Here is a 15,945-nt window from a genome sequence, read left to right as displayed (position 1 = left end):
GATAAGAATTTTGCTATGCGATAGCGTCTTTTTCCCTCCCACTTTCTTATCGCCTACACGATTCGTGTTTCTTCCTTCCTCTACCAAATTCACCAAAGACCACGCTTCGGGTTCTCACTCCGAGAATACCCCGGGCTCTTTTCTGGTGGTGTTGTCCCCATTTCGTTCGTGATCTTGCGGTTGTGATGCTGCTGCTAGGCATTGGTAGATCGCAAAAAATGATAGGCCGGTCAAACAAAAACAAGGCGCAACGAGCTCTGGAGAGTTCCGCTACGTCGAGTTCCGAAGATTGAAGATTGTCTTCAACTGGTATGACACTCTTTCCCTTAGTATATCTTGTACATAGCATGCCATTAATTAAGATTTGTTTGCATAACTGTGTGTTTGAATGTATAATATGTATTCCAGTCATGGTGAGATCGGAGCAATCCGAACACGCTCATGGAACTCTTCGGTAAGAGATCCTTCAATTGGTATCAGAGCCAGGTTCTGATACTTCGATTTTATATGTTGCAACGAAATGACATTTACATTCATGATGGGTGCATTTCTACACTATTTAATGGTTAAATTTGCAGTGGATGTGCGGATTAATGGATGGATTTGGGATTATTAACCTCAATTTGGTTTAAATCCTTTTACATTTGCGGTTTTTTGTAAAGGCCCCTGCGTTTTTGGGCATTAATAATCGTTACCGAGTCTGTATTCAAAATTTGTTTGAATTTTTGAGTCATTCGAAGAAGTTCTGGGCAAGCGTTGCAGTTTTTCGAGGAAGAAGACGATCTAGGGTTGACCGCATGGTGCAGAAGATGTGATACACGATCGCTGTTGATCGCATCGTAAAGACAATGGATTACGCGATCGCTTTTGAATGCATTGGTTAAACGATGGGGTATGTGATCAAGAGTTCATCATATCGTTTTGACGATCGGGTGCAATCGCTGAGTATCGCGACGTGTAGACGATGAGATGCTCGCGTATCGTTTAACGCACACACGCTAGACGATCGTTTAGGTTGGCAAGTTTAATCACTTAGTAACTGACTAAACGATCGTTTAGTAATGCAAAGTAAATCGTTTACCTGTCGTCGTGCTAAGAGATCACATAGATGATCAGGCTTCCCAGCCTCATCGTCTACGCGTTCGTTTAATTATGCTTCTATCGTCTAGTGCGTGCTGAACGATCGTCTACCTACTGAAGTTTACTACATGATGGAGTCCTCTTGGCGGTTCAAGACTCGGTTCGCCTGTGAACCGATTTGCTCAATGAAAAATGTAACAGATAGGATTTTTTCATTACATTTTTTTTAAAGGCTCATCCCGGTCCATTAATCCTTTATTTATTACATGCGATGTATGTTTTTATATATCATATGGTATGCACATATAGTAAATCCCACCTTAGGTTATGCAATGCTCATGCATCATCTCTTTATTGTAATTATTATAATTTAGAGAAGCATGATTTAATTATGTAAGAGCATGCTCATGCATCATATAATATAAGAGTTATATTTATGCATGCATAAAAAGCATTGACATGCATCATCTTTATATTATAATTGTTATAGTATAAGGGTAAATGATAGCATGTTTGCTTGGTTGTTACGCGTTATATAAAAGTTATGTATAGTAATGACCGGACATTGCATGAAGCATGACATATAGATTACTTCATAAATGTTATAAACGCCTCGTTGTGCGTAATGCTTTAGTTATTTTTTTTAAGTTAAAGAGAAATTATAACTAAAAGAAATAAGAAAGACATGCATGCTCACTTAGGTTTAATTCATGATTTTAAAGTGTTTAAAACTTGGGTCACATAAACCTAAAATCACGGTTCTAATATGATTAGCAACCCTAAGACTTTAATCTTTTAATCAGTTTGATAGGATTAAATTGGAAAATAAAAGGTTAAAGTGTAGCAAATCTATCTATAAGGGACCTTTTGTCTAAGGTGGGTTCTGTCTAGGCTGGGGTATTTCAGTTGACGAAAATGTAACACCCCTACTTGGGAACTTACCTTGAAAGGTGAATTAGATAGATTTGATGCATGCATGCAAGTTAAGGACAGTTCATTAAAGTGTTTAAATGTGACTACTTGAACTTGTTCATATTTCATAGACAAACGTTGTTTATGAGCAGAGTTTAAAATGACAACTTAGACTAAAATCAGTAGTCGGATTATCTAGGTTAATGAACCCTAGGTAGAACATTCAGTGGGAGGTACTTGGGGCATAAGATGCTTCACTTAAACCTTTCACGTTTTTCCTAAATAGTCCACACCGTGATATCTACCCTCGGCCTTGCGACACCTTTACGTGTCCCTCTAATGGATGGTGTTTGGTGTTGGATCAACACCAGCATGCAGCGGAAGGGAATAGAATCCATAAGCATTCTAATTCATTAATTTTGGTTGAAAAGAAACATGCTAAAAATAGAGTTTAATGGGTTTAAGAACATACCTTGGCCGAACCAACAAAATCTCCATTTTCAACTACAAAATCCTCTGAATCCTTGTGTAGACCACCACAAGATCTTCCCTACTATTCTCTTGGTGCTCTAGATTGAGTTGTGGGACTCAAAATAAGCTGGAATCAAAGGGAATATGGAGAAAGCTCATTGAACCAACACATTGAAGAAGACCTTCTTCATCCGAATTTTTCAATAAAAAAACAGTCGGTTCATCCTCCATTCTTCACTCCAGTCTCTTCAATATATTGCAGACTATCATGCAAAGAGATGTGCTGCATGGGATGCAGCTCATGCTTGGAGTAAACTAAAGGATAAGGTGGGTTCCTTGTAAGCTAGTTCAAGATGAAAAACTCATTTTCAATTTTGTATAATTTTTCAATTTCCAAAATCTATTTTGATTTTAAAATCATATTTTATTTCTAAAATCAAAATTTATTAATGTTACAAATTAATTTCATAAATTAATATTCTAAAAAAATTAATAAATAATTATTTAAACAATTTAAATAATTCTAATTAATTTAATATCCAATATTAAATTATTTTTACACAAATTCATATTCATATATTTAAATATATTTTCTTCAATTCCATTTTATTTTAATTTGAACGTTTCAAATTAACTTATCACACTACTCTAGAGTTATTCCATTTTCGAGATAGTAGGGGGACCTCATGGACCTATAGATCATAGGCTCCAACGATCCGAGATTAATCGGCTAAACTCATTAGACCGATCTAACGCTCATTCGTTAACTAATGGGTCACTCCATTAAAGCCCATAGTTGAACTCCTCTCACTATAGATATATTATGTCCACTCGATATAACCATGATTAGTAAGTTAACTCTTCACCAGTTGTTCACAATAACGGCTGGGTCAAATCTCTGTTTTACCCCCAAAATTACCTCTTGTTCCTTAAGTCCCCACTGATCTCCTAATGAACAATTGTTTTGTGATCCAATCACAAAACCGAGACCCTCTCATGCCAAATGAGAGGGTGGGATCCCTTGTTCAAGCCCCAAAATCAGCACTTAAGGGAACAACCTCTCTACTATCCCTAAAGAGGGTAGGAGTGAATTCCCTCTTGCACCCTATGTCCCCAGCTATCTATCCAGTCTTACCCCTGAAATGGCAGTCATATCAAGCCGACACTGATGAGCCAACCCTCACCTATGCAAATCTAAGGGCAATCCCAGTTAAACAGGAGTTCATAGTTAGCTCAGGATTAAGGTCAAGTTACCTAGGTCATCACTTTGAAATAGTCAGTCTTAAAAAGTAAACAGCGTTATAAAGTAAGAGTGACTCATTTCGTGGTCCGATCTTGTACAAACTCTTTTGCACAAGGACACCCCCACTCCTTATATCCAACATGAATGAATTAGGATCACTTCATTTGTAGCACTTTACAACTCCTTGTAACAACTATAGAGTAGGTCGTATCCAATAGTGTTACCAGAATAAGGTACCCAACCTTATCCATGTACTATAGATCATTTTGACTATTTATTCGAACCTGATCCACCTTTATGTATCCACACAAAGTTCAACTACTCATCCAATAGTCAAGGGACTTTTAGATTTATTGGATTTCTATTCAAGCAATAGATCTATTCAATAATACCTTTATTGAATAATCAGAATAAGCTCCATTGTTTACATACTACAAGTTTTAGGATATAAAACCCAACATTTTGGTAGTTCAATATCAAGGTGGATGAAGAGAGTGTTCATAGTAAGTGGGAGCAAGAAGTGAGATAGCATATCCCTCGGTCCCCCTCGTTAGTTGAATAAAGTTATTGCACATCGCCTCGAGGCACCCTAGGAGTGCTCCCCCTAAAGGATGGTAGTTTTGCGCATTTCTTTATTTTATCTCCTATAAGAGGATAAGGTAACTTAGTCTCTTGTTCTAATCTGCTTCTTTCCTATGGTGGGCTCATTAGGATGGAACTCTAGCACCAAAAGCGAGAGGTCACACTTACACGAAATTATTAAAGGTTAATAGTTCTGGACCGAAAAATGGTTTTTGTTAGGTTCAGTTCCAAGAGTTGGTGCTGTCTAATGGTTGAGAATGTCTCATCCCAGCGAAGGGGCACCTGATCACCCCACCGGTGATGTTTGTCTTGTCTCATTGGGGCATCATTGCAAAATAACTGTTTTGCAAACTGATTGTTATAAAAGTGGTTTAGCAAAATCTAATACAGTTTTGTTCGTATTTTCAACAACTTTTTCAAAATGTAATAGCCACGTTGGAATTATTAAGCATCGAAAAACTTATTAGCGATAATTTCACAACATGGAAACACATGATCATAATGATCTTGATCATCGAGGATCTTATGTTCGCTCTCATGGAGGCTTGTCCTCCTATTCCAACTCCGAATGCCGCTCAAAATGTTCAGGAGGTATACGAGCAATGAACAAGGGTGAATGAGAAGGCCCGAGCCTACATTTTGGCAAGTCTTTCTGAAGTCTTGGCCAAGAAACATGAGCCTATGGTCTCAACGCGTGAGATCATGGAGTTTCTACAGGGGATGTTTGGACAATCGTCTGAACAGCTTATGCATAAGGCTCTTAAATACATATTCAACTCCAAAATGGAAGAAGGCACCTCTGTTTGTGAACATGTGCTAAACATGATGGTCTACTTTAATGTGGTGGAGTTGAATGGGTCTACATCGATGAGGGCAGCCAGGTTAGCATAATCCTTCATTCTTTGCCGGAAAGCTTCCTGCACTTTATTAGTAATGTGATTTTTAAATAAGTGAAATATAACCTTACAACTCTCCTCAACAAGTTGTAGACTTAACAATTTTTACTGAAAAGTAAGAAGAGGTAAAAGGGTGAGACAAATGTTGCTTCATCTTCCAAGACGTTCCATAGCGGTTCGACCTCAGGAATGAAGTCTGCATCTTCTACTTCCAACTCTGTAAAGGGGAAGACGAAGAAGAGTGGTAAGAGAAAAGGGAAGGCACTTGCTAACCCACCGCTTGTTGCCCCAAGGAGGCGTCCACAGGTTGCTAAGGAAAAGTGTTTCCACTGCAACCAAGATGGACACTGGAAGAGGAACTGTCCTCGGTATCTGAAAGAGAAGAAAGCAGCCAAGGCGGATAAAGGTAAATGTGATTTACTTGTTCTTGAAATTTTTTTAGTGGAGAATGATGATTCTACTTGGATAATTGATTCGGGCGCCATTAACCATATTTTTTCTTCCTTTCAGGGGATTAGATCTTGGCGACAATTGGAGGCTGGTGAGATGATGATGCGAGTAGGCACCGGGCATGTCGTCTCAGCCGTGGCAGTGGGAGGACTCCAATTGCTTTACAGAATAGGTTTCTTATTTTAAATAATGTATATATTGTCCCCGAACTAAAGAGGAACCTTATTTCTGTAAAGTGTTTATTGCAATATAAATATATTATCTCGTTTAATGTGGATGAAGAATTTATTATAAAGATGGAGTTTTTATTTGCACAACAAATCTGGCATCGAATTTATATGTGCTAAGGCCGTTAGCCATTAATTCCCTCCATAATACTCAATTGTTTAGAACTGTCATAACACAATCAAAACATCAACGTATTTTTCCCAAAGAAAATGAAAAACTTTGGCATCTACGTTTAGGGCACATCAATCTCAATAGAATTAGAAAATTGGTGAAGAATGGACTTCTAAGTGAGTTAGAAGAAAATTCTTTACCAGTGTGCGAATCTTGCCTTGAGGGTAAGATGACTAAACGACCTTTTACTGGAAAAGGTTATAGAGCCAAGGAACCTCTTGAGTTAGTACATTCTGACCTTTGTGGTCCTATGAATGTGAGAGCCTGAGGTGGCTATGAGTATTTTATCAGTTTTACTAATGATTACTCCAGGTATGGGTGTGTTTATCTTATGCAACGGAAGTCTGAATCCTTTGAAAAGTTCAAAGAGTTCAAGGCTAAAGTTGAAAATGCATTGGATTGATGGATTAAAACACTTCGATCGAATTGAGGTGGAGAGTTTTTTGGACTCGACATTCCAAGACTGTTTGATAGAACATGGAATCATTTCCCAACTCTTAGTGCCAGGTGCACCTCAACAGAATGGTGTAGCGGATAGGAGAAATAGGACATTGTTAGACATGGTTCGCTCGATGATGAGTTACGCTTCCTTACCGGACTCATTTTGGGGTTTCGCAGTGGAGACTGCGGTATACATACTCAAATGTGTTCCCTTCAAGAGTGTTACAAAAACACCTCTGAAGTTGTGGAACAGGCGTAAAGCTATTTTACGTCACTTCCACATTTCGGGTTTCCCTACACATGTGCTTGAGGCTAATCCCAAAAAGTTGGAACCACGGTCGAGGTTATGCCTCTTTGTAGGCTACCCCAAAGGTACACGTGGAGGTTATTTTCATGATCCGACAGAAAATAGGGTATTTGTTTCAACAAACACTACTTTCCTAGAGGAGGATCATATAAGGGAGCACAGTCCACGAAGCAAAGTCGTGTTGCATGAGCTTTCCAATGAAACTACTAAAACTTCAACAAGAGTTGTTGAAGAGCCTGCTACATCAACAAGAGTTTTTTATGGGAGTTCATCCAGTAGGTCAGTTCCACCTCAAGAGTTTAAGGAACCTCAACGTAGTGGGAGGGTTGCAAACCCCCTCCCTCCCCCTCCGGTTCACTATCTGGGTTTCACGGAAATCCTTGCTATGGAGCAGATGGCGACGTTGAAGATCTGTTGTCTTATAATAAGGCAATTGAGGATGTTGACCGAGATGAATGGATCAAGGCCATGGACCTCGAGATGGAGTCAATGTGCTTCAACTCAGTATGGGATCTTGTAGATCAGTCTAATGGGATTCGACCTATAGGTTGTAAATGGATCTACAAGCACAAATGGGGTATTGGTGGAAAGGTACAGATCTTCAAAGCTTAACTTGTAGCAAAGGGTTATACCCAGGTATAGGGAGTCGACTATAAGAAGACTTTCTCGCCTGTTTCCATGTTAAAATCGATGCGGATCCTCCTGTCCATTGCAGCTTATTATAATTATGAGATCTAGAAAATGGACGTCAAGATAATCTTTCTAAATGGCAATCTTGAGAAGACCATTTATATGGTGCAACTCGAGGGATTCATAGCCCAAGGTCAAGAGCAAAAGGTTTGCAAACTGAATTGGTCCATTTATGGAATGAAACAGGCATCTCGATCTTGGAACATACGGTTTGATACTGCGATCAAGTCATATGGCTTTGACCAAAACGTTGATGAACCTTATGTTTACAAGAAGATCATCAATGCTTCAGTAGTCTTCTTAGTGTTGTACGTAGACAATATCCTACTCATTTGGAATGATGTAGGTCTACTGACTGCAGTTAAGAACTAGCTAGCGACCCAATTCCAAATGAAAGATTTGGGAGAGGCTCTGTTTGTTCTAGGTATACAGATCCTTCGGGATCATAAGAATAAAGTGTTAGCACTGTCTCAGGCATTGTACATTGACAAGATGTTGCTCAAGTACTCGATGCAGGACTCCAAGAGGGGCCTACTACTGTTTAGGCACGAAGTCACTTTGTCTAAGGATATGTGTCCTAAGACACCTCAAGAGGTTGAGGAGATGAGACGGTTTAGTCTAACCCAGGCCATTTTAATGTTACTGACCTGTTTATGAAGGCTCTCACGGCTACAGTGTTTGAGGGTCACCTACAGAACATAGGTCTACAGGATCGCCCGTGGTTGGACTAGGGCAAGTGGGAGATTTTATTATACTGGGCTTTTATGCCCTAGTTTATTGTACACCCCACTTCGTATTAGAAAAAGTGGGAGATTGTTGGGGTTGATGCTTTAAAGTCTCGTGTCCTATAGTTTGTAAACAGTTTGTACGAACGCTTGTGTTGTTAATATATGATATTTTCTTCACATCCTGTAATTTGCCCAGTTGCTTGTGTTATTTACTTTACCACAAACCAATAAACATAAAATCCCTGATTATCTGTATGTGACTCAAGCATATATGTGGTGACATACAAGTGGATCATATCTTAAGTGATAACCAAAATGGTCTATAGTATATGGATATAGGAGGGAAACCTTATCCTGGTAATGCTACGGAGGCGGTCCGCTTTGTGGAATGGTCAGAAGTGTTGTGACTTGTCACAGATGGTTTGATCCTGATCATTCGTGTCGAGGACATGCGAGAGGGGTGTCCTATACAAAGAGTTTATATAAGACCTGACCACGAAGTGTTAACGTCACGTTATATAACACTGTTCATGACAGAGACTTCACTTCACTAGGATGACCATAGGTAACATCACCTCAATCCTGAGTGAGTTGGGAGCTCCTGCCATTGAGGGTGGTCCTTTGATTTGTATGGGTGCAAGTGGCCAGGTTGCCGATTCAAATCTACCATTTTGGGGATTCGTTTGATTTGGAAGTTGGGAACTCAGCTACACAAGATGAAATTCACTCCTTCCCTGAAGCAGGGTAAGTAGATAGATAGCTCTCTTAAGGGATGATTCCAAAGCTTGAACGATGTGGTGCCACACATGATTCCAAAGCTTGAACGATGTGGCGCCACACACCTTCTCTTGGTCCGAGAGGTGTTCACACATAGTTGGACTATGTTGTATTGTTCATTAGAGGAATCAGTGGTACTTAAGGAGTGAGATGTAACTACAAGGGCAAAACAGTAATTGGTCCAGTTGTACTTATGAGCATCTATGAAGGGTCATCGTACTCATGATTGATTATATCTGATAGACACGGAAATATATTTGTTGTAAGAAGAGTTCAGTTGTTGGTCTTTAGTGGAATGCCTGACAGTTAATGGATGGTAGATCTCGTGGTAAAGAGTTTAGTAAGCTATTCACGGACTATTGGAGCTTCGAGCCACATGTCTATTAGGTCCCTTGGGTAGCTTGGATAAAGTCGAGAACTGGTGTTTGGGTTAATTTGAAATGTTCAAATTGAAAAGAGGAAGTTCGATTATATATGATATAATTGGACTGGTTAATTATATATGATATAATTGGACTGGTTAATTATATATGATATAATTGGCTAAATGTATGAGATACATTATTTTGGAGGAAATTAGATATAAATATGATTTATATCAAGTAGAAGAGAAATACTATAGTAGATATATGATATCAAACTATAGGATAAAAATATAATATGATTATATTTATTAATATTATAGTTGATTAATTATATGATAACTAACCAAAAAATCACGTTTGGACGTGGGTTAATGGCAATGAGTTGGTTATTGTAATCGATGAAATAAAAATAAAATTGTTTCATTTTGAATCGTCGTCCAAAAAGATATAGAAGAGAGCACGCGTTGGTAGAATCCTAAGGGATTGCTTAAGCATTTTAAGAGCCTATACGATATTTCCTTTCCGCCTAAACGATCGTCTACTTCACGCTTAATCGATCGCACACTAGTTCCTACACGATCGCATAGCTTTTCTAAGCGATCGTATAGTGTGCCGAGTTTGCTAAACGATCGTATACCTTTTCCTAAACGATCGTTTAGTAAAACCTACACGATCGTGTAGCTTCTCCTAAACGATAAGCATTTTGCTATGAGATAGCGTCTTTTTCCCCACTTGCTTATCGTCTACACGATCCGTGCTTCCTCCTTCCTCTACCAAATTCACCAAAGACCACGCTTTGGGTTCTCACTCCAAGAATACGTAGGGCTCTTTTCTGGTGGTGTCGTCCCCGTTGCATTCGTGATATTGCGGTGGTGATGCTGCTGCTGGGCGTTGGTAGATCGCGTGGAGGGTTCCGCTGCGTTGAGTTCTAAAAATTAAAGATTGTCTTCAACTGGTATGACACTCTCTCCCTTTGTATATCTTGTTCATAACATGTTGTTAATTAAGATTTATTTGCATAACTGTGCGTTTGAATGTATAATATGTATTTCGGTCATGGTGAGATCGGAGTGATCCGAACATGCTCATGGAACTCTTCGGTAAGAGATCCTTCATTCTCAACATATTATTTAACTTTTCCCAAAAAAAAAAAAAAAAAACTTTTAAAACACAATAAAACACTCAAGCATGTTTGAGAAGTGGTTTTAAAATGACTAAAAACACCTTTTGTCATTTTCAAAATCACCGTGAAACATATTCCTAATTCTTCAGAGCTAATTTTGATGTATGAAAATAGCATTTAAAAGTGTAAAATTAAAAAATAAATTAATTTTGAATAACTAAAAGTGTGTTTTCGAGTGATTTTAAAATTGAAAAAAGTGATTTTGATGATTTTAAAATCACTTCGATCATGAACTAAGAATAGAATTGAAAATTGGAAGGATTTTTAGTTTTGCCCAAGTGGTGTTTCACTTTCTTACACATAGACATTAAAAAAAACAATGGCAAAACTTCAGGTCTCCTTAAAATGGGATTGAATAGCTTCGTAGTGATGTTTATTAATTCTTACATAGAAGAAGAATAACAATAAGAATATACCATTTTGGAACGAAAAAGAAAAACAAAAGATATTGTAAACATCATCCCCCAAAACTTTTGGAAAGAAAAACGGCATGAATTTTGACCAGCCCCAACCAAACTAACAACAACATCCCATTTGGCTTGTCATCAATCTCGGAATAAAAGAGAAAACGAGTGGAAGAAGACACTAGAAAGATTAAAAAAAATTTGGTTTCATGTCATTCATTGCAAGAAAACCATTTCCATGCCACTAAAAATATAAGATTTGGTTGGGTAATTATTGAATTTTAGGACTTATTTGGTAATCAGTTAATTTTTTTTTTTTTTTTAAATTAAGTCCATTTTATTCATATTTTTTACAATAATTTACATCTTTTTTTAGAAAATGGTTGAATTTTTAGCCAAATTTCAAAAACAGAAACAAATTTTTGAAAACTAGTTCTCAAAGTTTGGTTTAGCTTTTTAAATTACTGGTGAAAAGTAGATAATAAAGGAAGCAATTTGGAGGTGTGAATAGTGTTCATAGGCTTGATTAAAACAAAAATAAAAAACAAAATGGTTACTAAAGAGACCTTAGTTCTTTGTTTTTGAAAATTAAGCTTATTTTTCTTTAATGGTTTGTGTATTTCTTAAGTAAAAGAGTTGAATTCATCTTTAACTAAATTAATTTTTTTTAAAGAAAAAACCATTTTCTTTAGTTTTCGAAACTTATTTGATTTTTTTTTAAAAGAATATCAATAAAAAGTAGATAATTAAATAATAAAACAAGTAAAAAAGAAGATGTTATAGACTTAATTTTCAAAAACTAAGAATAAAAAACCAAGACACTGGTTGGTAACTATTTTGTCTTTAGTTTTTCATTTTCTTAATAATAAGCATATTTCCTCTCAATTTCTCACGTCGATTCTTATCTTTCTTGAGTAAAATAATTGAATTGTTAACCACATTTTAGAAAGAAAAAAAAAACTACTTTTTAAAAAAGTTTTTAATCATACATTGAAAAATATCGGTAAAAAATAGATAACAAAACAAAAAAATTAGAAGTGAAAGAGATATCTATATACGAGAAAATTTCTAGTACTATATAAGTGTGAAAAAAATTTCATACTATTTCAATTCATTATTTGTCACATAGTAGAATTTAAAAATTATGTGAGGTCCACAAAATAAATGAACAAATTATTTAATAACATGTCTAATAATGAATGAGTTTTAAATTTTGGGACATTTATTTTAAATAGTAAAACTACTGATAGACCGTAATATGTATAAACAAGTGGATTCATTTAATTCTTTCTTCTAAACTTTATTTTCGAAAACAAAAATTGAAAAGGGGTTTATAAAAGAAAATAAAAATTCCCATCGAACGGTCATGGAAAGTCAATAGAATAAAATAAATCCCGGAAGCGATGTTAAGAATCCCGCAAGGTCCACGTTGTGTTGGATAACGAGGGACGCACAGTCAAAGAAGAGGATTTGAGAAGGATTGTGAGAGATTGTTATTTGGAGAGAAGAAGAGAAACCCATTTGAGAACAGCTTCTTCATCGATCGCTTCTTATAAATAAAACTACCCAAAATGGGGAATTGGGTATGGTGGGGCGGTGGGTGGCTACGCTGAATTCTGCTCCCATTTTTGCCTTTCCCCATTTCACCACCACCACTCGCTTCAAATCCATTCCCTAACTATGTCTCTCTATTTTCCCATTTCTTCTCTTCCCCAATTTCAGCTTCCCTTTTCTTCTCTGCCTCTCTCTTCCCCTAATTTCACTCCTATTCCTTCACTTCCTTTTCCCTCTTCTTCTTCATATTCCCCTTCTTCTTCTTTCACTTTCATTCACCGATGCAGGTTCTCTTCCATGGCTGGCGGCTTTGATTCTTTCACCCCTTTGTGTTCTTGTCGTGTTTTTAGCAGCTATGGGACAGGGGAGTTTTCTAGTGGGAGTGAGGAAGAAGAGGATGATGATGAAGGGAATGGTTCTGATGAGGAATTTGTGGTTGGGATTGATGATGCTGATGAGATTAATCCCTCTTCTTCTTCTCGTTTGCCTGACCGATGGGATGTCTTGGGGCTTGGTCAAGCTATGGTAATTTCCCCATTTCTTATTCTGTTTCTTGAGCTAATTTCTCTGTCTTACTTTGGTGGTGTTTTATTCTGTTTTTCTTGTGATAACTTCATGATTTAATTAAGGGGAAAGTAGTATTGTATGAGCTGTGGTAGTTGGTTCAAGGATTTGAATTGGAGTAACTTTTATTGTATACATTGTTTATATAGGTGGAAGATTTTTTATTTGAAAGGACTTAAGTTTGTAGAAATAGATTGTCAAATAAATCAATTGTTGTGTCATAGAATGGCCATTGCTTTGAAAGAAAATTCTGGCACTATCTTGGTGCTAAATTGTTTCTTGCTGGTTGCTCTTCAAGGTTAACACAACACCATTCTGAAACGTATATTCGTCGGATAAGGATTAGAATCAAGTGGAAACTTTGCTCAGATTAATTGTAGAATGAAAAAATAGAGAGTTGTCTCTCGACGAACTCTGGACAACCATTTATAAGAACCTAAAAAAAGACATTTTCATATATGAATTAAATTGACTAAAGAACAAACGGTTTTCATACCTAAATTAAATAAAGAAAAATGTTTTCCATACCTAAATTAAATAAAGAAAAACGTTTTCCATACCTAAATTAAATAAATAGTTTTTTTTTTTTTTGTTTAGATCTTTGGGAACTAAACACTTGTAAATCTTTCAATGAGGACAAAATTAAAAAGCTAATTTTATGACAAGTCATTCCTACAATTGACTAAACATTTCCAATAAAGCTCGAGGAAAAAACCCATGTCATATTGTTGTCAATAGAATTTTGTAGATCATAATGTTTATTGGAACAACCGTTTGATATAATGGGCCTGATTCTTGTGTCTTTCATTGATGTGGCAATGTGTTTAGGTAGATTTTTCTGGTATGGTAGATGATGAGTTTCTGAAGAAACTGGGATTAGAGAAGGGTACAAGGAAGGTCGTAAATCATGAGGAAAGAGGTAGAGTATTGAGGGCGATGGACGGTCGTAGCTATAAGGCGGCGGCTGGCGGATCTCTTTCGAACAGCCTGGTGGCCTTGGCAAGGCTGGGTATTAGACCCATGAAAGGACCTACTTTCAATGTAGCTATGACTGGTAGTATAGGGAGTGATCCATTGGGCAGCTTCTACAGGTCAGGCTCTAGTTTAACTTCAATTTACAAGTACTCTCTTTCAGAATAACATGCTATTCTTCAATTTCTCGATATCACTTTTTAGAAATATACATTATTACCCACCCTCATTTCTGAGACTATATGCAATGAGACTTGATTTTCTACATTTATGTTTCAGTTTAAAAACTGATCTAAGATGAAAAAAGAAAAGATGTCTTAAACTCTCAACTTATAGGAGAGTCCTTAGCTAGTAATAGAACAATGGAATTTCTGAGCCAGATCTTTTTGTAGGAAATCATATGTTCAATGCTTCCGCTTTGGCTATTGAAGCAAATACGTGCTACAAGAACTGTTTTCATGCATTAATTTGTTTTGTAGGTCAAAACTAAGACGCGCAAATGTACATTTTCTTTCTCCTCCTGTGAAGGATGGGACAACAGGAACAGTCATTGTTCTTACTACCCCTGATGCTCAGCGAACAATGCTTGCATATCAGGTAAACATTTATTTAAACTTCTCCTCCATAGCCACATGTGAGAAAAACATAACTCTCCAATCTAAAAATTAGATAACCATCTTCTATTCTCAACATGGTTGGAACGGTTATCGAATTCTACTACCTTGTGTTTGATTAAGCATAACTTGCTTTTTCTTCTCTTTGGAGTCTTGTATAGTTGTGAAAACTTTTTAGTGCTTGCATTTTTCCTTTTTTTTTTTTGTAAATGATACACAAATTAAAAGGAGTTCTTATGGATTTGTTATTCGATATCAGGGTACATCTTCCACTGTGAATTATAGTCCATCATTAGCTAGTGTAATTAGCAAGACAAATGTACTTGTAGTTGAAGGGTATTTATTTGAACTGCCTGATACAATTAAAACGATTCAAAAAGCATGCGAGGAAGCACACCGGAGCGGTGCTCTAGTTGCAGTCACAGCTTCAGATGTCTCCTGCATCGCAAGACATTTCGACGATTTTTGGTAATTTTATCTTTTCAAACCCTCTTTATGCTTTCATGTCATATGCAAGGAGGATTACACAAATAATGTGTTTTACATTTACATATATCAGGGAAATTGTTGGAAACTATGCGGATATTGTTTTTGCAAACCATGAAGAAGCAGCAGCTCTATGTCATTTCGACTCCAAGGAAAGCTCTGTATCAGCTGTAAGGTATCTAAGTCATTTCGTTCCGCTCGTTTCGGTCACGGATGGGCACAGAGGTTCATACATAGGTGTTAAAGGAGAAGCAGTGTATATCCCGCCTTGTCCATGTGTACCTCTTGACACTTGTGGCGCCGGAGATGCGTATGCATCAGGTATTTTGTACGGTATCTTGCAGGGAGTCTCGGATTTGAAAGAAATGGGAACATTTGCAGCGAAAATTGCGGCCAGAGTGGTCGGGCAACAGGGAACTCGTTTAAGGGTTCAAGATGCCATGGAGCTTGCAGATGCATTTTCTAGCTTTCAGTCTGATATTGGCTCATCACATGTGTAGACTGTAGTGTGCAACTTGATCCTCAAGCCATCTTCTTTCTGAATAAAGTTCTCTTCTCACATATATATTATATATATCTAAATAAAAATGGAGATGTGTGGGAGATGTGCTTGTAAGATCCCTTGTTGCTTCACATGTTAATAAATGTTTATATTATTTTTATCTAATCTAGCAAATTTAATAATCAATCTTACTAAGAAAAATTTAAAAAAAAAAAAAAAACCCATCAATCAATCCATAAGGCATCTTAAACTGTAAGCTTTTATTAATGAGCCATTTTCACTTAATTTTATTTAAAATTAATTGAAATCATCTGAATAAAATTAT

The 15,945-nt window shown here is 36.8% G+C and overlaps 1 protein-coding gene across 1 annotated transcript; it reads left to right on the top strand.

The window, feature by feature from the left end:
- The first annotated feature begins 12,353 nt into the window (after window positions 1–12,353).
- On the top strand, window positions 12,354–15,721 carry LOC120078358 (uncharacterized sugar kinase slr0537). The gene is made up of 5 exons (XM_039032615.1): window positions 12,354–13,007; window positions 13,875–14,137; window positions 14,498–14,615; window positions 14,892–15,100; window positions 15,192–15,721. Exons 1-5 carry the CDS (start codon window positions 12,609–12,611, stop codon window positions 15,616–15,618), a joined length of 1,416 nt encoding a protein of 471 aa, XP_038888543.1. The 5' UTR covers window positions 12,354–12,608; the 3' UTR covers window positions 15,619–15,721.
- Window positions 15,722–15,945: the final 224 nt, after the last annotated feature.

The sequence above is a fragment of the Benincasa hispida genome, chromosome 5, assembly GCF_009727055.1.
Source record: "Benincasa hispida cultivar B227 chromosome 5, ASM972705v1, whole genome shotgun sequence".
In the NCBI taxonomy this organism is placed as follows: domain Eukaryota; kingdom Viridiplantae; phylum Streptophyta; class Magnoliopsida; order Cucurbitales; family Cucurbitaceae; genus Benincasa; species Benincasa hispida.
Note: the sequence above shows the minus strand (reverse complement) of the source record. Positions and strands in the feature narration are given on the sequence as shown.